General features: G+C 41.4%; 1 protein-coding gene across 2 annotated transcripts in view; it reads right to left on the reverse strand.

The window, feature by feature from the left end:
• The window catches only part of GALNT7 (polypeptide N-acetylgalactosaminyltransferase 7), a 147,266-nt gene that overhangs the window by 54,209 nt on the left and 67,540 nt on the right, over positions 1-25,517 (reverse strand). For both annotated transcript variants that reach the window (XM_047855885.1, XM_047855886.1), the window contains exon 2: positions 12,327-12,787. In XM_047855885.1, coding sequence (XP_047711841.1) covers positions 12,327-12,787 — 461 coding nt within the window. The remainder of the gene's footprint in view (positions 1-12,326; positions 12,788-25,517) is intronic.

Raw genomic sequence — 25,517 nt, forward strand, 5'->3', positions numbered from 1 at the left:
GTTCTGATACCTGCTGATATGTAATTAAAGTATCAGTGCTTTAAAAAATAGGGGCACCTGGGTGGCGCAGATCGGTTAAGCGTCCGACTTCAGCCAGGTCACGATCTCGCGGTCCGGGAGTTCGAGCCCCGTGTCAGGCTCTGGGCTGATGGCTCAGAGCCTGGAGCCTGTTTCTGATTCTGTGTCTCCCTCTCTCTCTGCCCCTCCCCCGTTCATGCTCTGTCTCTCTCTGTCCCAAAAATAAATAAAAAACGTTGGAAAAAAAATTAAAAAAAAATAAATAAAAAATAATTAAAAAAATAAAGTATCAGTGCCTTACAATGGTCCTAGTAAGTATATTATAAAATTATCTTCACAGGTTAATATATAAGCATTGTCAATATTTTTCCTATTCCTTAGAATAATTCCCTCCGAGTATTAGTAATTATCCAGATTTTTTGAAAAAAAGGGCGGGGGGATAGAAATAAGAGATAATTCAAGAGGAGAATGGGTTGAACAACTTAGAAAAACGTTCAGACAAAATGCACCAAATTCTGAAAGTGTCATCAGTGGCCACCACTGACTGAAAGGTGGGATTAGATAAAAGGCAGGATTGTTTTGTTTTGTTTTAAATAGTGGAATAAAGGGTGGCTCCCTGCATCGGACCCCCCGGTATTTGTTACACGGAAAAAAAAAAGTGAGAGAAAGAGGTATCCCTATATCTGTGAATGATTACTGTAATGCCACTGCTCATCTTCAGCTATATTCTGCCATGATGTAGCCCAAGGCCCCTCCCAGAATCCTCCAGTATCTAACAACTGATTGCATTTTTACCAAGGACCAGGTTTTCCTATTTGTTTGGCTCATTCGATCAACCTGTGCTTATTCTTATCCACAATGCTATAAACGTGATCTTGATTCCTTCCATTTTTGTATTACCACCCCCACCCCACCCCAATGTTACCTTAGAGCCTCTTAATCAGGGGAGAGATTTTGCCCTACCCGGGCCATGTGGCAAACTCTGGAGACATGTTTGTCTTGTCACAACCAGAGACAGGGGTGTGTGTGTTACTGGCATCTAGTGGGTAGGTGACAGAGATGCTGATATACATCCTACAATGACAGCCCCCGTGACAAAGAATGTGATAGAGCGGAGACTGAGAAACCCTGACTTAGAGGAAAAAAAAAAAGGTCTGCAAGAATGAAATAGAAAGTCTTTGCCTTTTACCTTTTCCTAACTTTCTCCGTTTTTCCCTTTAAGAAAGTTAACACACTGTGGTGTCCTGTAACGTAACCCCTTGGCCACTGATTAGTTGAGCATCGCCAACAAGGCAGTGTGCTCTAGAAGCCAGATTTTGAATCCCGGAGCCACCATTGTACAGTTACGTGACCTTCAGATTACCTAGTCCTCTGAGCCTCAGTTATGGCACCTAAAAATACAGTGGAAAAAAAATATATGAGGTTTCAATATGGTGATAAAGATTGGAGATAGTGCATTAAAGCCCCAGGCACGCTGCTGGACATCCAGTAGGTGCTCAATAAATGGACAATAATGCTATTGATCCTGTCATTTAATGAGGACCCTCTGTCTTCACTACCTGCTACATCAGAGAAAGAAGGGAGCAAAGCACCGTCACAGTGACAGAACTAATTCCGTGCAAGTGTAAGACATGCTTACACTGCATTTCACGGGACTGAGAAATCTTTCCAAAAAAACCCCCAAAACAAAAAAACGCCCTACATATAAACAGCTATAAATAAATGCCCAATGGCTGGAACCTGCCCTTCTGTGTCTTTTTAGGTCTATAGCATATGTCCCCCAGCACACCCTCAACTCCAACCCGTCCTGCCCCGGCCCCCCACCCCCAATGTCAGGCATATGACTGTGGAGGCAGAGGCTAGCGTCACATGACAGAAGACAGAGAAGGTTAAGAAGCAGCCAGATCTAATCTAGACGGTTTCACTGATTGAGTTTGTGCTTCTTCTTTGCTTGATTTTAAGTAAGACGACCTGGGGGCACCTGGGTGGCTCAGTCGGCTGAACGTCCAACTCTTGGTTTCTGCTCAGGTCATGATCTCACGGTTCAGGGGTTCAAGCTCCGTGTGGTGCTCTGTGTTGACGGCATGGAGCCTACTTGGACTGCCTCCCTCTCTCTCTGCCCCTCCTCTGCGTGCACACTCTCTCTCTCTCTCTCTCAAAATACACACACTTAAATTTAATAAGTACCTGATGGTACTTTCCTAATAAGATGTGGTTCACACACATCTCCACAAAAACTTCTATGAAAGAGTTTTTCTGTTTTCCTTCAATGTTCCTTTCCTATTCTCTCATTCAGAGAAGAATGAGAGGGATAAAGATCTTCCCAGGAAGGGACCCGCACCAGCAGCCCTGTAGCAGAGTGTGTTGGGGCTCTGGAGGGAGCTCCTGCCTCACAAAAGATGAAACAGCAGCCGGCCATTCACATTTGCTTTCGGTGAAGACTTTACAGCTCTTTCCTTTAAAGAGACAGCAGTGCATCTCCAGGGTCTTAACATGCCGTTTAGATGCTCAAATCTTTCTCCAGAGCCCTTTAGCCTGGTTTTTGATTTGCTCACTGGGACCTGCTATCCTGAAGAATGAGTGGATATTTTTCTTTTGGTTAGAATGGCAGTGCTCATTCTGAAATAAGTTACTGGGTTATTAAAAATGTGGTTTTCCCTCCTACACATGGACTACGTTTTGGAGACTGGAATCTCCCTGTCTGATGGCATGAGGAGGAAAGCAAAACTATGGGCCATTTCCTAGTGATACGCTAGAAGATATTACTGAATTTAAACTGTGGTTTTACATAATTTTAACTCACGCAATTACCTTGACTGCTTTTTACTTCTTAGCATGTCCACCTTACATGTCGCAAGAATGATAAAAAAGCAATTCTATTCACGACATACTAAGTGCATTTTTTTACATGGTCAGCTTAAAGTGAGCAAAGGTAGGTTATAAGTGCATTTAAAAATTTTTTTTTGAATATTTATTTTTTTGAGAGAGACAGACAGCACGAGCTGGGGAGAGGCAGAGAAAGGGGAGACACAGAATCCGAAGCAGGCTCCAGGCTCCGAGCTGTCAGCACAGAGCCCGATGCGGGGCTCGAACCCACAAGCTGTGAGAGCATGACCTGAGCTGAAGTCGGACGCTTAACCGACTGAGCCACCCAGGTGCCTCTATAAATGCATTTTAAAAGTTGCATAACAAATTATTCATCTTACTACTTCTACAATCCTTAAGAAAAATATATTGGTACTTGATGATCCTGCTTTACAGCTCTGCCCAGGGACTTGTCTTTACCCTGAGGGAGTGGTCAAAATTGCTCCACAGACTGAGGAGTAGATATCAGTTTGAAACTCAATCAAGAGGAAGGAAGGTTTTGAGCTGGTTCAACCACTTTTAAAGATTGTCATCTCTCCCAGATCCTACTTTTTGCTTCTCTCCCAAACTGGTCCTTTTTATCAGATATCCCAGAGGTATCTGCATGTGTATGTGTGAAAGGTGTGAGGCTGTCATCTGTGGTTTTTATAGCTTATCGTGGCAGTAGTGAGTTCTGGCTCTAAACTGGGCAAAGTTTTTCCCGAGTGTGTGGCCCAACGAGAGTATTCCCTTACTGAGCGCTATTTTCCAGAATGGTTGTGGGGTTTCCAGAATAAATTAGGGGTAAGGTTCTTCTTTTCCTTAAATGTTGATTTATGTGTGGCTTAGCAGTTAACCAGTTTCATGTACATAATTTATCTTAAACGTGGAAACACCTTACAATGACTTTGCAATCATACTATGCTCCTATGTCCAGAAGTTTAGCTTTAACTACCATTTAGATAAAAATTCAGACACTTCAGCTACACTACTAGATAGGCAGACAGACAGACAACTCCCGGTAAAACTCTGTTTTGCAAAATCATGTATTTAAAAAAAAAAAAAAAGGAAAGGAAAAGAAAATAGGACTTAAAGGAAAAATAGGGACAGGACCAGACCACTCAAAACTGAGGGAATGTTGGGACCACATTCCCCGAGGAAAACAAAATCAATCAGTGTAGTTAAAAATCACCACTGACGTGTGCACTTAGCACCAAAGGCCTCCTTTGCAGGCTTTAAGCCCACAGCTTGTGTTTTCCTTCCTGTAGGTCCCGGGACCTTCACCAATCAATTTCCTCTCAGCTTCTTTGGATGCACCGGCAGCTTCCCTGGACAGCTTAATATAGTGGCAAGTGTAGTGCATCTTGAAGCCATTAAACCCCCCATTTCTTGCCCGAAAGAAAAGTATTTCAGCAGGATTGTCGGCTTTGTTCTTAAGGTCTTCATAAATATATTGCTACGGTGGCCACTTTGTGAGAAGCCTCGCCCTCGATCACTTCCAAACATTAACATGCAGGAGATCTAGGAACCGTCAGGACTTCCCCACTGAATTGATACCATTTCTCTTACTCACCGAACACACGAGAGACCACATGCATTAAGGAGGCACACGCTGTAACGAGCAGGCTGTAGCTAATGGTCCTGGCTGCATCTGCTAGTCTGAGCTGCTAAATTACCAGAGTGGGTCATGCCAACCCTCTGCAGGAAGGGCTGTGTGTTGTGACAGCCACACTGCGCGTGGCAGGCCTGGATCAACGTCTGGAACTCTCCTTGGTGAGGAAGTGATAACCTTGTGGCAGAGGACAAGGACTAAACACTTTGAAATGACTGGTAGCTCCAAAACTGAGATGCTTTAGTAGGAGAGGGAACAAAAACCATCCCTGAACCATGGCAGTGCTCCTCATGGGTGGGAAACTTATCATAAAGAGGATTAAAAAAAAAAAAAAAAGGCAAGATTTTCCTGAAATTGTCTGTCATTGGGATGTTATGGGATATCTAGTGGTGCCTCCATATTTTTTTCTTTTTTTAAAATATTTACTTTTGAGAGAGAGAGACAGACAGACAGATAGTACGAGCAGGGGAGGGGCAGAGAGAGAGGGAGACACAGAATCTGAAGCAGGCTCCAGGCTCTGAGCTGTCAACACATAGCCTGACATGGGGCTCGAACCCACAAACTGCGAGATCATGACCTGAGCCGAAGTCGGACGCTCAACCGACAGACACCGAGGGGCCCCTCCATAAATGTTTTTCTAACTAGCCTGCAGGGAACTTATTCTGAATTGCTGGTTGGGGGCGGAGGGCTGTGAAAAAACAAAAACGAGCAACCTGAGTCTATAATTTTTTATCAGGCATATCTTACAGTTTTGTAAGGCTCGTGGTGGGGATGCGAGGGAGGGGGGTGCAGATAAGGGCAAGGGAAATGAAGCTAAATCCCCTTTTAATAGAGCAACTTGGAAAATGACTAAAAAATGGGAAGGACCTTCTCAACCAAATGAGGTCTTGGCAGGAGAATCTCGCGACCAAGGGAAGTGAGCCATCCCAGGACTCCAGCAAGGAGAGAGGGGCACTCCAGATGGCTGCTACTCTGGTAATCGTGGCTTAGAGCACATTCCCTCCATTTTCAGGTTTTGTAGGCTCACTTTATGAACGTGCTACCTTCTCAACTGCTGTTGAAATTGGGGTGACATAAGTTACCCCCGATCTCTGTAATAATTCCGCTTGGGCTAAATCCATGTCGTCAGCCAGGAGCTTAGACAAAAATCAGCTGTGCCACCATCATTGAGAAAACTCCAAAGTGCAAAGTGTGTGTGTGTGTGTGTGTGTGTGTGTGTGTGTGTGTGTGTTCATATGTAGGTGTTTAGAGGAAAAGGAAAAAGAGAAACTAAGCAACACAACACAACTTATTTTTAAAGTTAATCTGGAAAACCTCTGAACTCATAAAAAGTAGCTTCTGAGGGCAAGCATTTTCAAGCCAGTTAGAAAGTAATATTTTTGGGACAAAAAAGAAGGCATATGTCCATCATGGGTCATCTGAAACCAATTTCAAATGTGCTTCTTATGGCCTGGATCTAAGGTTGCCAAATTGTGGTTTGAAAAATGAGACATATCTTGGGCCATCTATGAGAGAAAAGGACAACGTGTTAATAATTGTGATCAGTGCAGTGTGAACGGGGTCCACCATATATTATGATAATAGAATTTGGGACAAAGTGCTGAAATACATGTGCATATATACACATACACACAGGTATATATGTGCATATATACATATACATGTATATATAAATATGTATGATTTACATATTATTCTAATAATTCGTTTTGACCTCTTATGACCAGCACCTTAGAGTTTTAGGTACCTCTCACTGAAACCTACGGGTTGTATGTGGAAACTGAAATTTAAAAATAACGATATCATTTCAATTAACTCAATGTTTTAAAAATAGCATCTGCTTTTTCTGAATTTTTTATTTTAATTTTTTATTTTCAAGAGAGGGAGAAAGAATATGCACAAGCCAGGGAGAGCGAGAGCATTCCAAGCGGGCTCCACACCCACAACCGTGAGATCATGACCTGAGCTGAAACCAAGAGTTGGACACTTTACCTACTTAGCCATCTGGGCGCCCCCAAAATAGCATCTGTTTTATAAATTATAGCACTATATCCTAAACAAACGTATCAGTGAGTGAAAGCTGTTAACACGAACAGAGAAAGAAAAAAGCTCATGATCACAATTCACCTTAAAATTGAGTAGAAGCATGAATATTTTGCTATCAGGTAAGAAGACAACTGTTTGGTATATAAGTCATGAGTGTAAATGTAAAATATCTTTAAAAAAAAAACCCTTCAATTTCCCACAGACAAGCTTAAGAAAGGTATTAACAATTAATCATATTAACATTTGTATAGCTCTTAGAATTTTTGGAGCACTTTAACATCTTTGTAAATGCAACAAAGATAGCTTTCTACAAAATAAAAATGCAATTGGTGTGTAGGTAGGAGGAAAGGTTAAATATTAGAAGCAGATGAATTTGCTCAGCAAGTCAAAATATTTGATTCATTTGTTTGAAACAAAATAGCTCAGATGATATACACCTCTGATTGTCTGCCTTCTTGGGCAGAAAAAGGGCAGGAATAATTTCCATGTATTTGTATCAGCTGCTAGTTCATAGTCAAGGAAAGAAAATCCGGAGCTTTATTTCAAGGAAATCGAACATGTTCACAAACAGACTTTTCTACCTCTTCCCAGGAACAGGCTCCTCATCCTGATGGGCTCTGCGTGAATTCATCTAAAGCTGGGGGGCAGGGCGCCTGGGTGGCTCAGTCATTAAGCATCTGACTTCAGCTCAGGTCATGATCTCATGGTTTGGGAGTTCAAGTCCCACATCTGGTGAGCTCCAGCCCCGCTTCGGGTGAGCCCTGCTTTTCTCTCTCTTTCTCTCTCTCTCTCTGCCCCTCACTCACTAGTGCCCTCCAAATGAATAAACAAACAAACAAACAAACAAACATATATATAAAGCAAGCAAACAAGCAAGCTGGAGGGGAAACGTGGTTTAGATAACTGAGCTCTGGGCAGAGCAGTGGATAGTGCCATCCTTTGTGTTACTGCCCTTGGATTTATCTTTGATTCCTCCTTCCACTCCGTCAAGCTGCCAAGGCCCACTGATTCTAACTCTTCTATTCTCTTACCTCAAGTCTCCTTCCTCTGGTTCTGTAATCTTCGCTGAAGTTCCTGCTCTGATGCTACTAACCCACCAACGGGTCTCCACTCCCAATCTACTCTTGACACCTTTACCAGTCTGATATTCCTAAAGTTCTCTTTGTAACCTTCAGTGGGTCTTTCCTGACCACCAGTCGGTATAGACTTTGTGAATGGCACTGTGATCTTCTTTCTTCCTAGTCAATGCCTACCTTTACGTCTTCTGAACTTATAACTCTTCCTGGGGAAACCCTACGCATCCTCCAGGCTTTGTCCTTGGTGTCCGCCCCATCAAACTTTTTCTGACTCTCCTGTAACTTGACATGCCCCTCACTCCTCTGAACCATACCATTTTGCTCAGCCCTCTCCTACGACCCTTATGCTATGTATTTCTTGCCCTTCTCCCCAGGGGCGGATGGGGAGCCCCCTGAAGGCAGGGACTGTATTTTGTCTTTACTGCGTCTCCTGATGGGTTAGCACAGTGTGTTGCTTATTGGAGATACTCAATATCTGTTGAACTGTGAAGAAAACGGAATGTGTTTTTTATAGAAAATACGTGTGAAGGCAGGTGAAGTCATCGTTGGATCAAGTCTCTAAAAAAGAAGCGGGCCTCCAGTTCACTCAAAATACAATTACTCACTCTTTTAACGAGCAATCAACAGCCAGTAAATTACTCAGCCAGTGCATGTAATTCAAAGCTGTAACATACATAAGTATGAGTCATGTTGGCAGCTGGGCAGTTCTGTCCTGCTTCTAAGGTAGAGAACATTCATCTGAAAAGCCTGTGGAGCAGCCACAAGAATGAACAAGTTAACCACAGGGTCAGATGTCACAGCTGGACAAACAGCCCCAAAGCTTGGTTTCTAAGTTTGGCAGGTGGCTCATTTAAACGTCTGATGGAAGCAAGAAAACAAGGCTGATAAGGTCTATCTGCCAAAGCTGCAGAAAGTCAGCAACACCAAGCCAGTCTCTGGTGGGCTCTGTGTGGCATATTTTCCGTGAGGGATGAGCGTGAGGGACCCTGTGTCTGTGTGATATGGATGCATGCTACGTTTTCAGTATGTTTCCAGTAAAAGAAGAAAAGCGCTAATATGCAAATTGGATAAGACGCCAAATTTAGGGATGTTTTGTTTGTTGTCGGTCTGTTTATAAATTCTTAAGACTATTTACATCCTAATTTATGAATAACTCTTAGAAATTATTATTTTCAGTGTTCAAAGAGGAACGAAGCCTATCTCTCTTTTTTAACTCAAGTTTAAAAAATAATCTGGACTCAGTTAAAAAAAAAAGTTTCCGGGGGTTATAATGTTTTGAGTATTTTGAAGCATAAAAAAAAAAGTTTTCTCACTAACATAGAAATATTTAAGAGGGGCTTAGGAGCATTTGATGAGATAGCCTTGGGTCCTTTGGCTTGACTGGGGACACAACCCTTACAAGAATGATACACAGAAACATGCAATATCCTATTTCTAAGCACTTATGCAAGAGAAAAGAACATGGAAAAAAATCAGCCTATGACATGAAAGAAGGAAGGGAGGGAGAGGAAAGTAAAGAAGGAAGGACGGATGCAATGAGGAGAGCAAGAAAGAAAGGATGGGGGAGGGCGAGAGGGAGAGAGAGAGAGAGAGGAAGGAAGGAAGGAAGGAAGGAAGGAAGGACATTATAGGAGAGCAAGGAGGACCCAGAGAGATGGGAGGTTTGAGTGGCAATTGCTGTGTCTAAAACATTTATCAAAGGAGAGGTGAAGGCTTTGCCATCATGGAAGGTACAAGTAGAAGTGAGATGAAGATAAGGCCACGTGTGACATTTACATTTTCCAAAAAGCAACAGAGGACCTCAAACTTAATAGTAACTGAAAACATTAAAATTTTGACATGAAGATATGTGATCTGAAGAAAGTACCACCGCAATAATACAAAAAAAGTAATAATAATAAAGTCAAGAACACTTAAGTTTCTAACACCAGGCCTGTGAAAAAACACTTTTAACCTATTATGTCATTTAATTCTAGTGCCAATCCTGGGAGACAGGTGTTGTTAGACCCATTTTAAGGATTAGGTAACTGAGGGTTAGAGAGGGTAAGTAACTGATCTAAGATCTCACATCTGGTAATGGAGCCAAGGATTGAACCCAGCAGATTCCATTCATTCATTCACTCATTCATGGTCTCAACAGATATTTACTAACTGGGTGTCAGTTACTGGAAGTAACTGGTGAAGAAAAGAGATACATTCCTTACTACCTTACCATGTAGTAAGAAAGACAGTCAATAAACAACTAAATAAATCAGGATCTATATAAATTTGATCAATTATAAAATTAGACAAATACTATGAATGAAATGGCCAGAGAGCGGTATTAGAAAATAAAGCATGGCATTATCAACTAGGCAGCATGGTTGGAGAGGTTCCACTGAGACCTAAACGATGGCAAGGAGCCAGCCACAAGAAGGGGAAAAGCATTCAAAGAGGAGGGAAGAACACATCAAAGAGACCGGAAAAGGTCAGCCTGGCTAGAGCATGCTGGGCCAGGCGGCACAGTAACAAGAGGAGGTCGTCAAGGGAGGGAAGGGTTGAGGCTGCTGGTTAGAAGTCGGGGTTATATTTAAGTGCACTGGGAAGGCAAAGCATTGTTGTAGATAAGCTAGATCTTCGTGGTTCAAAATACCACACTGGCTTCTGTGTGAATATGGAGGAGGAGAAACCATGAAGGAGACTCCTACAGGATTCCAAGGGAGACGATGGTGGCTTGGAGTTGGGTGGAGGACTTGGGTGAATGCACCTCAGAAATAATCTGAGACATATTTTGGTGACAGGAGCTAGAAGCCTTGCAGATTAGAACGGATGTGAGGGGTGAAGGACAGGGAGACACAGAGGCGGACGCTAATCCTGTGTGCTTCTGCATTATAGGACATTTGATTTTCTTAGCATATTTCTCATATGGAAAAACGAGCTAGATTTATATTGGTGTTTTTAACAATCTTTTATAAATAGTTCACGTGCTAAAAATCTCTGTTTCTACACTTAGCTCACCCACTGACTGTAACAACGCACTGAGGCATATCACCTGTGAAAAGACATACGGTGAGGTGAGGTGAGGTGAGGTGAGGTGTGGTGGAAAGATAGGGCTTTCACACCAAACCACCTTGTGCTGAACCACGGGGCAAATACGAAGAAGTCAGAGCTCCACGCTTCAGAATTTACTTACACAGGTAAGAACTCTCTCACAGTTTGGTTGTGAGAATTAAGAGAAACTATAGTAAGTCCTGGCAGGGAGTAGAAAGTCAATAAATGTTACTCGCTGCCCACCCCCTTCCCTTCCCTTCTCAGTGATGAGAATGCCATCAATAGGTTTTCGGAGAACCCTCTACAACACAGATCAACAGTATGATTAAGTGCTATATTTTAGTTAACTGGGACACACTCCAGATAAGGGACTGCAGAGCCTCTTCTGGGTCCTAAAGAATACTGGCGTGGCAGTTCCAACTCTGTTAACAGCCACCCTTAGCCCCTGACTGGGGAGGTACAGGACACCCAGTTAAATTCAGGCTTCAGATAAACATCAAAGTATAAGTATGTCCCATACACTGTTTGGGATATATTTAGACTGAATGTTTTTCATTGTTCATCTAAAATTCAAATTTAACGGGTGTCCCTCTATTTTTATTTGCTAAATCTGGCAACCTTATGACTAGGCAAGCCTCTACTTTGATTTGGAATAAATTGAACCAGGATGATTCTTCCTTCACAGTCCCTTGAGATGTTCTAGCTCTTCTCTGGAAAAGAGGTTAGGTATCTCACCACCATGGTTCTATACTTCTATTCCTTCAACTTTCTTTGCACATTTCATTCACCCCATCTCACTCTTACAATAAATATATGAATGTCCAAAGTCTACTAAGTAGGACTACGTTAGGTATAGAATCTTTTCAGTGACAGTGACAAAAGAATGCTGTTGTGGGGTCTGCACGTGTGTGCATAAAGGTGTCAACCTCTTAAGATAAAGATATATGAACAACACAGCAGAATACATTTTGAGAGTTTTCTAGGAGCATGGAATTAAATTTGCATCTATGTTAATGGAGGCTACTTAGGTCCTGTATGAGTAGAACGGATTCAGAAAAAGCTTTGAGTTCATCCCATAACCACTGTCTATCACAAGTTAAGAGCTGGAAATCCTGTATTTTAAATCAAACTACATGAAAATAATGTGAAAGTTTATCTGTTTGGGCGCTCCTTTTGCATATGCTCAAGAGTTTCAATTTCCAGTTGCAGTACTGAGAAAAAGAATTAAGGGAAACATCAGTATCTAGTTAATTCTGTAAGACATCTAAAGCAGCGTTACTATTTGTTATTATTCCACAACAAGACAAGGAGCTTGATCCAGAATGAAAATCAACACATCAAGAAAGTTTTGTCATTAAAAAATTGTCACTTGTACTAAACAAAGTATTTAACAGTTGGTTTACACTTTGGTACAAGTTCACGTTCTCATTGTGGATTGGTAACAAAAAATTCACAGACCGGTGCCAGTCCAGCGACATTTGCGTAGCACTGATGTAAAACCCCCAGAATTTTATATGTCATACCTTCAATCTAATGGCATAAATGAAGTGATCTCCTCCTTCTGGCCATTTTGCGGACCGAAGAGCCTTTTACCTCCTTGAAATAAAGGCAAAACTATTTTCTCCATCCTGACAACCTAACTAAATATCTATCAAAACAATAGTTGCCCCAGTTTTAGAAAGAAGAGGACGTGTGCTTACTCTTCTTGTCGTAAGTCATTGACGCTGCGGTCCAGTGAGATCATGTCACTTGCCACCATGTTAAATCCAAACTCTTTAATGCTGGCTTGAACTGCATGTTTGAATTCTGGTCCCAAAACCAATGGCTTGGCTTTCTCTCCAGGGCCACCAACCACTCCATGAGGCTCAGGTTCTTTGGGTTCAAAGTTACCGAGGATCCCTGGGCGTAGCACAGGATCTCGGTAGGTGAATGTCTGAGGCTTAAATGTGAGATACTGCCTCTGTATTATGTCTTTCTGGTTATCTCCTCCAGCATGGCGCTCTTGTTCATTTCTCGCCTTGTTTTTTCTTCTAATAGACTCTAAGTCCACTTCTACTCCTTCAACATGAGGCCATGGTACCACAGGTTTGAATCTGTCATCCCCAGGAGCTAATCCATTGCCTCCTCGGTTAGGCATGGGGTTATTGACATCTCTGTCTTCCTATACAAAAGGGAGGGGGATATACAATGAGTACATGAAGGCAAACCACAGCAGAGTTTATGATACGAATTTTCATGTTCATAAAAGGCTGAGGCAACAATAAAATGATTTAAAATGTTAAACAGAAGCAGGCTATTGATCAGGACTTCCCATTAAAAGATATCTTTTGGTGGGGGGAGGACATCCCAAGAAAGACTCTTTCTTTGCCTTACCATTCCAAAATAAATGAATGGATGCATTTTTTTTTTTTTACTTCTCCCCTTCTAAAACAAACTTTCTATCAAAGACTTCTTAAGAAAGCACATAGTTATGGATTAAAGCAATGGGATTCTAGGAACTTTGACAAAAAAAGGACATTTAATAGGTCATGTACAATATGTGGTTTTCCCAGATGTCTGGTATATGATAAATAGAACTATTTGTCAGTAATACAGCCATATGGTGGCAGTGGTATTAGATGTCACCCATCACTAGGCTGGCTTCGTGCCTCTAATGACAGAGGGAAAGGCAGGGATATGCAGTCAACAGTCAGTATTTTCTACTGAGTGAGAGTGTAGCTGAATTCAGAACTATAAAAAAATGAACAAAAACGCTAATGACTAAGCAAGTCAGTTCAGGCTTTTAGACCACACCCAATACCTAGTTTGCCCCATTCCAGAGGCAGCCCAAGTCAAAACAGCTTTTGCACATCAGGATATTCCTTAAGGGCTGCCTCGCTTTTCTGTGTGGACCTTCCTCATCACCAATGCCAAGCTTTCCGTCAGAAATCCTGAGTGCTTCTGCTTCTGAGCTTTTCTATGTGAAGTTTTTGCTAAATCACTACCGTTCTTTGCACAGAGCAGTGTTTCTCAACATTAGCATCACCTCAGTGGCTTTAGACAATCCTGAGGTCTGTGTCCCACCCCCCTCAGGCTTTGTGATTTAATTGGTCTGGGCATTCAGAGTTTTAAAAGCTCCCCAAGTGATTTTACTGTGCCTCCAAGCTTGAGAACCTCTACCTTAAAGGAAGAGCTGCTAGCTATAATTAGACAAGAGGATTATTGAGTATGCACAGCTGGGGAGGCAAGGTGAACTTAGAACTGCAAAATAGGCTAGCAGGTCGGCCGTTTCACTGCACACTACAATTATCTGATTCCTTCACAGATTCATAATCGAGTTAGTGCCATCGGACCAAGATGTGTCGACAGTGGTAGAGCTACCTTGAAGAGTTAAGTTAAAGACTTTAAAGAGTACAGAAGGTGCCAGGTATGATGTTGCGGCATAGGATGCTATCTGCTGGCAGTTTTAGAAACAAAGATCTCTTCAGAAGGCCAGTTAATCTGGGTTGCCCGGGGGGTTCAGTCAGTTAAGTGTCCGACTCTTGGTTTTGGCTCAGGTCATGATCTCGGGCTTCATGGGGTCCAGCCCCGCATCGGGGTCTCTGCTCTCAACGTGGAGCCGAGTTTGGATCCTCCGTCCCCCCCTCTCTCTGCACCTCCCCTGTTCACATGCTCTCTCTCTGTCTTTCAAAAACAAACCAAGAAAAGAAAGAAAGAAAGAAAGCCAGTTAATTCAAATGTGAACTTAGTTCAAGAGTTGGTAATAAGGGCTAACGATTGATTTGAGGGGTGTCAGAAAGGAATTAAATGTCTTTGTTTAGGTAATGTAAGCACATGATAGAAAATTCAAAGGATCCAAAAGGGCATATAGTGAAAAACAAGTTTTCCTGACCCCCGTTCTATAGAGGCAACCATAGCCAGCACTCAGTGAATCTTTCTAGAGAGGTTATATGCATGTATAAACGTACATATGTATATGTAACACAACATTTTAACATGGGACATAGATTTTAATTGGCTCATTAATTAAAAAGGAAACCTGTACGATGTTACAAGTGGTTCAAAGGTGAATCCAAAGAACAAATATCTAAATATCAAGAATAGGGCGCCTGGGTGGCTTGGTCGGTTAAGCGTCCAACTTCGGCTCAGGTCATGATCTCACGGTCCGTGAGTTCCAGCCCCGCGTCGGGCTCTGTGCTGACAGCTCAGAGCCTGGAGCCTGTTTCAGATTCTGTGTCTCCCTCTCTCTGTGCCCCTCCCCTGTTCATGCTCTGTCTCTGTCTCAAAAATAAACATTAAAAAAAAATTAAAAAAAAATATCAAGAATACTGCAAAGAATTTACAAATAGACACAAAACTGGTAACATCGGTTAATATCTACGAGGCAATAACCAATTGTATTCCACAGTACACAATTTCAATTTCAGGGGACAAGAATCTTTTGCATTACCATCAGTTTTCCATCATTTCTAGCACTGTAAAACAGCCCAAAGATACTGAAAGGGCAAGATAACCTAGAAGCTGAGCCAGATAGTACACCTGGTAATCTTTTGGGCCCATTTCAAAGCTTTTCCAGAATGTTCCTCCTGTAACACAAAACTAATTATAAAATTCACACTCAGCCTGATTACAGAAATGTGATACCTTTCTTCAGGCATGTGTAGGTAGATAAGGCTTCTGGATCAGCCTTCTAATCTTCACATACCTCAGGAGCAAGGACTTAGCTGGAGCCTAACCTGTGAGCCCTACTGATTCTGATGATGGAAAAAGTGTTCCATGTCTCCAATTCATCTCCTGGCTCTTTCCAGAAGAGAAGTGTTGTGGCAGTGTTGTAAGGAAGTTCAAATAGAAAAATCATTACAAAACTCTAAGATACTGGACCCAAACTGTTGATGTTGAACGAAGTATAGCACATACAGAAGAATGACAGTCTCCCCAACCCCAACTTTTCACATCAAGACTCTAGTGAGTCATTAACTGGAAAGGTAAAAAATGAGGAGAAGGAAATGCCAATAAATACAGAAAAGTAGATTGGACAGGTCATTGGATGTCAACATCCATAACCATAGCATCCACTCTGTATGTTGCCTAAAATTCCATAAAGGGAAAAGTGCATATTGGAAGAGTATGGCACACAATAGTACCTAAAATTGTAGTATGTGAATAAATGCATACTATGGTTTAAGCTGGCCTATGCTAATGCAAAACTTACAAATTTAAATATTTCTCAAATTCGCCCACCCCAACAAGAGAATATTCAACGGATTTAAATGTCATGCTTATCTTCCTCCAAAAGTTGATCTTTTCTTTAAGGGTTCTCTTATATTCCACTCTTGGTGTCCTTTCTAGTTCTCTTAGACGTCTACCTATCATTCCAGGGGCACCTGGGTGGCTCAGTCAGTTAAGCAACCGACTTCAACTCAGGCCATGATCTCACGGTTCATGGATTCGAGCCCCGCATCGGGCCCTGTGCTGACAGCTCAGAACCTGGAGCCTGCCTTGGATTCTGTGTCTCCCTCTCTCTCTGCCCCTCCCCAGTTCACACTCTGTCTCTGTTTCTCAAAAATAAATAAAAATGTTGAGAAAAATATTTACAAGTCTACCTATCATTCCACCTTTATTCTGGGTTAGGTCATTCTTTTCCAAGCATCATGACCCGATTTACACTGACCATTCCTGCAACCCATTTCCTCAGCCCACATCACACGTCTGATCTCCAAACCTTACAGTTGGTTGCTTCCTAAATTTCTACTTATATCATTCTTATTATATCTACTTATATCAATCTGGCACTAAATTTCTACTTATATCAATCTAGTACCTAAGTTTAAGATACCCCAAACTGAACTTACATTTACTTCACATCACAAACCCATTTCAATTACTGTCTTCCCTACTTTGGAAACTGGAAGCACCATCCACTCAACTGATCAGATCCAGAGCCTGCATTTCATCCGCAGCGTCTTGTTCTCTTTTATCTACCCTACTGGTATCCAATCAATCACTAATACCTATTAATTCCTATTGTCTTTGTAGCTCCTGAATCTGGCCACTTCTGTCCATTACCCTCACTGCCACTGTTTGAGTTCAGACCATCCTCACTTCTTAACAGGATTACTATAAAAGTGATAACTGATGACTACAAACACTATGTTCTAAGTATTTCATATATATATGCATATATATTTCATATATATTTCATATATATTTCATATATATATTTCATATATATATTTCATATATATTTCATATATATTTCATATATATATTTCATACATATATTTCACATATTTCATATGTATTTCATTATTTCATATATATTTCATATATATTTCATATATATTTCATATATATTTCATATATATTTCATATATATTTCATATATATATATATATATATATTTTTTTTTTTTTTTCCACTAAGAGTTGGTTCTGTGATTACCATCCCTATTTTACTGATAGAAAATCTGACAGAGAGGCGTTTGGGTGGCTCAGTCAGTTAAGCGTCAGACTTCAGCTCAGGTCATGATCTCATGGTTCGTGAGTTCGAGCCCCGCATTGGGGTCTGTGCTGACAGCTCAGAGCTCGGAGCCTGGAGCCTGTTTCGGATTCTGTGTCTCCCTCTCTGTCTCTGCCCTCCCCACTCATGCTCTGTCTCTGTGTCTCTCAAGAATGAATAAATGTCAAAAAAAAAAAAAAAAGAAAATCTGACAGCGAAGTTACTTAACATCAGAATCAGTACATCGTAGGGCCAAAATGTGAATTGAGAAGTCTGGCTCAAGAGTCCATGCTCTTAACCACTCTACTGTAGTGCTTCTCATTTTAATGCATGCACTTACTGTCTCTCTTCATTATTTATTCTACACAGCAGCAAGAGTGACTTTCCTAAAATTCAAATATGACCATGTTACTTTCCCAATTTACAACACTCCACTGCTGGTCCACTTCCCTCAGGAGAGTTTATATTCTTTAACCAGGTTAATAAAGCTTTTCAGGGTCCAGCCTGCACTTACTTCTTCACCATACCCTCTAGAGGAGAAGTTAGTTAGCTTTTTCTGTAAAGGGTCAAGTAGTGAATGTTTCAGACCTTGCAGACCACAGGGTTTCCAATGCAATTATTCAAGTCTGCCATTATAATGCAAAAGCAGCCACAGATACATAAATGAGTGGGTATGGCTGTGTTCCAATAAAACTTTACTTACAAAAAGACAGGCAGTAGGATGGATGTAAAGCCACCACTCCCTCCCAACCCCTGCACTAGACTAAGTTCTGTGAAAAGGTAGGCGCCATGTCTAAAGTGCGCACCATTGCATTCCCAGTGCTTACCCTGGCACATAATTCCTCAATTATATTTACTGAATAAATTAATGAGTCCCAAAATTTCTCCTTTGGTTATGAGAGAGACTCTAAGAAGAAAAGGAAAAGAGAGAATGGAGAATATGGAATGGGGAAGAGGGGCTTGGATCCCTCCAAGCCAGAAAAACTGAATTTGCTCACTTCTTGAAGCCTGTTATGTCATTAAATCTGAAAGCCAATAGGAGAATGGTCTAACCCCAAGTCAATTAAAAATAGTCATGTCAAATCTTAATGTTATAGGATTCAAAAAATGGCCACAAAGCAGTGTAACACTCAATTTCCCCGAGAAGGAAAACTACATAGTACTTCTCCCTGAGAGTGAATGAGAATCAGTAGATGACTTTGTGACTCACTGGCACTATATCATCTTCATAAGCACAAGCTGATTTACTCTATGGTCAAAAATCAATAAATCACTGTTGACTAGACATGGAAAAGAGACTCGATAGATAATTGCTTAAGATCACTATGTTCCTAAAGGTGGAAACTAAAAAGGATAATCACTCACCATCAGACGGAAATATGGGATTATCAGAAATCAGGTCAGACTATTTACTTTCCATCTTACAATTTACAAAGTTCCCCCTTCACCCCCAGATTCTACTTATGTGTGGTATTTTTCCAAGATGGCCATGCCTTGGTAGGAATATGAATACAAAGGGATTTAGAGAAATAGTCGAGATATAAGCTTGTTTGGATTTCAAATTATAGGTGAACCTAGAAGACTTAAGCTCTCATTGACAAGCTTCTGCAGTCACATGGTCGCCTGAGAAATTATAATTTAGCTTTAGGAAGTAGTCACCGCTAACAACATTCACACTATTTGGTTATCATGCTGCATGAGCCACAGAACTTAAAAACATAAGTCAAATTTAATTTTACGGTTTAAAAACCCTCTTGATAAAAAACACTTTTAATTAGAAAAATTACATCAGCATCTTTTCTCTAGCTCCACTTTCTTCTGCTCCTTCTAGGTGAGTAACGGGGACAAAGATCAGGGACAGAGGTAGTAGAAACAAGGAGGTGCCTAAGTTCAGAAGACACAGGGTATGCCTGTAGGCTGGACCTCTCCAGACTCTCATCATATGTGGCAGAAGGTGGGTGGGAGAGTGGGTGCTCCAGCCTCGGTATCCTTGTCTCTCTCTGATTAGCTAGAGCTGGATTCTTAGCTAACTCATCCCCGCTGACGTTTTGTGCTGACTGAATTCCATTCACTCTTGCTCCTTTCAGAGGACTGATAGTGACTGCATTGGGGGGTGGGGTCAGTGGCTCTGTTGGTCATGAGAGGGGGGGCAGGGGTCAAGTGATTTGTCTGTGTTTAATTAGAACTGAAACTAGAAAAATCCAAGGTTAAACCGAGACCTTACCAGTCCTTCAATTCCTAAGAGGTTCTCCCTTATGGCAAGGGACCTATTCCAAGTATGTTTGAAGACCCATAAACTAGGAAGAGATTTTAAGGCCAATGGCAAGGCCTCTGTTAGCAACTCGGGTAGAATTGAAAATGGAGAAGGGTGTGAGGGTGTGTATCACCCTTCTGAAAGAAACAGACTCACATAGTAGGGATTTCTATTCTCTACCCCCCTACAATCCCTTTGTAAGTACCAGGCCAGGTTATAAACCAAAAGATAACAGAATAGAGAAAACAACGTTTGACATCACAATAACGGCCCCACTGAAAGAAATCCAGGTCAGCACCTCTAATACTATGTTAGGCTTTGGCAGGGTAGCTACTAGTCACAGGCTAAGTACTGTACAATAAGCCAGACTGACCCAGACTTCGTCTAGACACCACAACATCGAGACTAGACCGTGGAGACCAGCCTATCACATATAGCTAATGGTTAGTCCTTTTATTTTCTCTCAAAACTTACGATACCCTACGGCAACCATAGTTACAAATGGGTAAGTTAGTGTGGTTGTTCTAACCACCTAAAGGAAAGATTTTACCAGGTTCATACGGGGGCATTTTGAGTCAATTCAATGCCACCCCTCCTTAACCAAATAAGCAAAATACAAAGTGCAGTATATAATACAGATCTCTCCTGTACTATTGTGGACACTACTGAAGTTAATAGGTGTTCTCCTAAAAAGTTGACTAGGTCATAATTTGAACATTTAGTCATCATAATAAAAGAGAGATTTCTGTTATAAAAGAGCCTCCCAATAAACTCCATAGCTGTGCAACTAGTCGGTTTTTGCAGATTTGGATTTCCATGCATATCACATGTTATTTCTGCATCGACATAATTTTCTGAAGATCTCTGCACATCTTGAATAATCACGGTCAACTACAGAATATCTGGATATGGCAAATTTTAAGTCTTGGGCTCTTTTCAAAATTCAAAACAAAATTTAGCTCGACCAAAGTAAATGATCGAATTGGTGAAATTATAAAATCTACTTTTAAAAACCAGGTCAATGCATTGCATTTTTAAAGGTATCAGGCTAAAGTACAAAGTCCTCAGTAATAAACATTTTCAACTTTCAACATAGAAGTTCAAACCGTAATTGAAAAAAGGGAGAGTTCACATAATATCCTTCTCCATATGAATACTATTATCTCTAATGTTCTATGTCGCAAATGTGAAATGACCATTCAGCACCAGTAGTTCAAGCCAGCAGTTCTAAACTCAGGAATCGGCTCCGGATAAGTGCCCCCGCAGTCCTATGAATATTTCGAACACCACTCTTCCTGAATTGCCTTAGTATCTGTTTACATGCTTCTCGCAGTCAGACTGAGGGCTCTTTGAAGACAGTGAGTGTGGATCTGCGTGTCCCCACACAGGGTAGACAGTAGGTACCCAGTTCATGTTCGTCACAGACTGAGTAAAGGGAGAACACTGAGCTGTGGGTCATCTCTTCCTATGATAACGGAATGTAAACGAACTTTGGAGCCACTGTCTTGTGCCACTGCTTGGCTTGATTTAAGCTAGCATTTTGAGAATCCAAATGAAATAACTAAAAACATTACTTTCCCTACAAAAACACTGCAACTCTGAAATTCGAATAATCCTTTTTTTAGTTGCTTCTCTTCTTCAGATTTGGATAAATCATGTCGGCAAGTGAAATTTGTTACTTCATGGAAAATGAGTACTTTATTTAAACACGAGAAAGTAAATCTGCTGGTGTTCGTCTTAGTCCTCTAAGCCAATTTATCTTGCAAACGGTTTCCAGCTAAATTTGGTGCTTGTTTTAAAACAGTAATAAGATAGGGCTTCTAAATCAGGTCAGAAAAATATCAGATAATAAATACTCAAGGGGGAATAAATTAAGAGAAATAAGCAACTAAAGGACCCAAATATAGGTTAATGTCTCCACCAGGAAAAGAACAAATTGGTTATCCTTTTACAAAAAACAAAACATTTTTATTTGGAAGACTGTTTAATGGTCCAGACAAGTAACTTGTCTATGAAACGTGAATTTTAAACATCTTTATGCAATCCAAATATTTTTTATTTTCCAGAGACCTTATGAAAATGCACGCCTTAGCTCATGAACTGAGTCATGTATATTTACAGGCTTAAAACAAATACTTCTCTTGTGAATATTTAATATTAAATCTTTAACTGATTTGAACTGAATTTTAAGAATCGAACATGAATATCAAGCAATGGTCAAGAGATCATTTTTCAGTATATTTCAAAATATACTGAACAAAGCCATAGCTGTCAAAGTTTATGCCATCATTTCAGTGGTAAGAGCGCTGATGTCAAGACAAGGCTATAAACACAAGGTACACCAATATCATTTAAAAGCTCCAACTCCCACAGGTACTAAAAGGCAGATTATAATACCTCTTAGAAATCATAAAAGGATGCAGAGAGTAGATTTTAACTCTCTCTGTTTGGGAGCTAAGCAATTACTGAGTTTTGAAAAGAAAGCTCCTAAGAGGAGCTTTTTCATTCTAAAAATTTTCATTCTAAAAATAGCAAATAAGTTACATAAAATATTTTAATAAAATTGTCAATATTTTACAATAAATATTCTAGTACATTATTACTACAAAATGACCTGTCTAAAAATAAGAAAGGTATTGAAAAGGAGGGAAAAAAATGAGAGCAAAGCAATGAGAGATTATAAAATGAAATCTGTGCAGATTTTTAAACACATGAATAATTTATGCACGCATATATATATGATATATCCACATGGAGAGAGGAAATACACATTTAAAAACCAAATAGCTTAGTGGGATAAGAAATAAGAAATTAATCAGGCTGAATGGACCCTTCAAAAGAACATTACATTTCATCAGGTGGAGAAAGGAAGAACTACTTAAGAGCTGAATTGATTGAAAATGAGGTCCCATCTGTGCTCCTCTTCTGCCCACTCGATGTTCTAGAACCTTCTTTCAGTTTATGCCAATTTTACTTTTTTACCTAGAAGAGCTAAGAATTATTCTTTACTCTCTTTCTTCGATCGGCTTCAAAAGAGCAATCCCTACATCAACCCTTGGGGATCACAGTGTTAACACTTTTTCTTAAACCGAGGAAAGTGTTTATTTAGTCCTATCCTTTGATTCATAGTTCCAGTACAATGCACTTCAGAATCAGATACCTGCCAAAGCTAAGCAGTTTAATTCTTAATTCTCCTTCACATCTAGCAATCCCAGGGAAAGCATATAATGATTTCCAAATCCTCCTGAAAACTTTATTGGAAATTATGTCACCAACAGAACCATTAATAATTCTTATGACACCAAGGAAAACATTTTACAGAGTGAGAGCAGAATGAGGTCAAATGCGGTATTTGTGTTGGGAGAGAAGGTCTGTAATACCCTTTTGAAAGCTGAAAAAGCAATGTCCTATTATCCCTCTAGGGGAGAAATTCTAGAATGAATACAGCACTCCCACATGAAGTGTTACTACTTTCTGCAGCTGGAAATGCATAAAACAACAGCCTTTCCTCTAGTGCTTCCTTGCATTGCCCTGAAGCTTGGCTTTCATAACAACTCAGGAGAAGGTACTTTAATGCACAGCTTCAGAACACATACATTTTGACTGGTGTCAGATAATCTTCTCTTGTGAATCTTAGGAAGAAAAATCTCCTCAAGAGCAAGAGTACCTCAAAGTTTTCAGGGTGGAGCTATCATTAAAAAAAATTTTTTTTAATGTTTACTTTTGAGAGAGAGAGAAACCAAGTGTGAGCAGGGGAGGGGTAGAGAGAGAGGCTCAGCACAGAGCCCGACGCGGGGCTCGAACTCACGAACTGTGGGATCGTGACCTGAGCCCCAGTTGGATGCTTAACCGACTGAGCCACCCAGGCGCTCCATGGAGCTATCATTTTAAAGCGTGACACAACATTTTACTACCACGTCATGATTAGATATCCACTTTAGGAGGATGAGTCAAGGAAATGGATTTTTTTTTTTCTGTGAGACAGGAAAAATACATTCAGAGTAGATGGAGGTTATTTACGTAATAAACTTTGTCGTGTTTTACTTTTCAATTATCAATTACTGATTTCAAGGGAGAATGCTTATCCCATGATGCTCTGGTTTATCCCAAGTGTTTCTTGGCATTCAGATTAGTATTTACATGTGTCATTAAAGGTAAAAGAACCGTTCTTTGAGTTTTCCAAATATTACAGGGCTACCGCCTGCCAGGCACAGTGTGCCCTACCACGGAGAGAGACACAGAGGTGGAAGGGAGGTCTGAGCGGGCTGTAAGTGACTGAATCTTTGCTTCAAAGCAGCGCACGCTCCCCCAGCACGAAGACGGTGAACGGTTGGTAGGCAAGGAGGCAGGGGTAGAAAGTGGAGTTTGGCAGCTATTCTAGACGGAGGCAAAAGCACAAAAGCATAAAAGCACAAATGGTTTGGTGTAACGGGTGCAGGGGACACATGGGGAGGTGGCAGGAGAGGAGACTTGAGATACTGGCAGTATCAGAGTGCCTCTTAAGACGTGCCAAGAAGTTCAGGCTTTATCCCCTTAGAAATGGGAGCCCTGAGAGGGAAGCATGCCAGAGCAGAGCTGAATTTTGGAATGAGTACTCTGATGGAGCAAATGAATGGGAAGACGTGCCAAGATGTTTTCAGTGGGAGAAGAAAAACAAAAGCTTAGAAAATATGCGAGAAAGTAACGCAGGAGAGAATTTCAAGGAGTGGACAACGGGGCTAAAAACTGCAGGCAAGTTGTTACATCAATGAGAATTCCAACGTCTGAAGGTACGGGCGATGGAGGTATTTTAGTCTCGGTTCTGCAGCATGAGTCACTCACCAGCTCTGTGCTCTACAACGCTGGCAGAGGCCCCAGGAGTGTGGATCTAGAGGGGCCTCGGGACTCCTCACAATCCTCTCCTATCCAGCTGCAGATGGAACTATCCTATTTTCTATCATCCAGAGCACCTGAGGCATTTCTGTGATCCTCCTGTTCTGCCCAAGACATTCCTTTGGAATAGTTTAATTGATGGATGCCAAATATGTGCTGAGCACCTACGCTGTACCTGGCTACAGGGCTACGGTGATGCGCAGACACATCCCTGCTCTCGTGGAGCTTTCTGTCCAGTGGGGGACGCACAGAACTAGTCATAAAAATATGCTGTTGTAAGAGCCTTTTGGGGAGGGTTGATCCACCCTACTCGAGGAAAGGCTTCCTTGAGAATGAAGCACTGCTGAACAGAGGTCTGAAGGAAGAGGAGAAGTGAAGTCAGTGAAAAGAGGAAAGAATATTCAGGGAGAGGACCTGCCACGCAAAGTCTTTATGACAAGAAGACTATGGTAAGGAGGGAGGACTACATGCGGCTGGAGTGCAAAGAATTAGGCAAGCCTGGCGCCAGGTGAGGCAGAGCGTTAAGTAGTGGCCAGACCAAGCAGGGTCTGGTGTCGTGGTGGTTGACCTTGGTTGTCATATGGGGCCCTGAGCAGCCAGGTCAGTTTTAATGCTCCTACAAGAGATGGGAACATTCTGAAAAGAGCCGACTGGCTGGGGAGTAAGAGAAGAGACTGGAAGGAGGCCAGAGAGGATGAGGGTTAGTTAGGAAAAGGAGAAATTTCATGAAGGGCTGGATATGGGCAGTGTCAGGGATGGCTCTAAGGTGTCTCAGGTACAACTGGATACTGTCTATTCACTGAGAGGGGAAGCTCTGAAAAAGACAGAAGTTCAAGATGATGATGCCATTCTTGGACATGAGGACGTTAAAGTGCTTCTGAAACATTCGAGAGAAGATGGAAAAACAGTTTGTATCTCAGTGACTGGACTGGAGAAGATACATTTGGCAGACATCTTTATATAGGTAATAACTGACATGAGGACTTGGATGAGTCTATCCGTTAAGAGGCCATAAAATGGGAAGAGGAGAGGGCCATGGACCTTCTCCTTGAGAAATCCAACCCTTAAGAGACTGGTGGAGGAGTGTGGGACTACCAAGCAGCCCACATAAGAGGAGGGCTGGATTTAGCGAGACCCACTCCAGTGGCGTAATGGAGTCAACAGCCCAGAGTCACTGGGCTGAGGTGTGGGGTGGCAGGTGTGGAAACGGTACCAGCAAGAGTAGGCTACGTTTGTGAAAAGTCGGCCGGTAAAGAGAACAGAAATGGAGAGGTGGCTGGAGGAAATG

Source organism: Prionailurus viverrinus, chromosome B1 (genome assembly GCF_022837055.1).
Source record: "Prionailurus viverrinus isolate Anna chromosome B1, UM_Priviv_1.0, whole genome shotgun sequence".
NCBI classification, from domain to species: domain Eukaryota; kingdom Metazoa; phylum Chordata; class Mammalia; order Carnivora; family Felidae; genus Prionailurus; species Prionailurus viverrinus.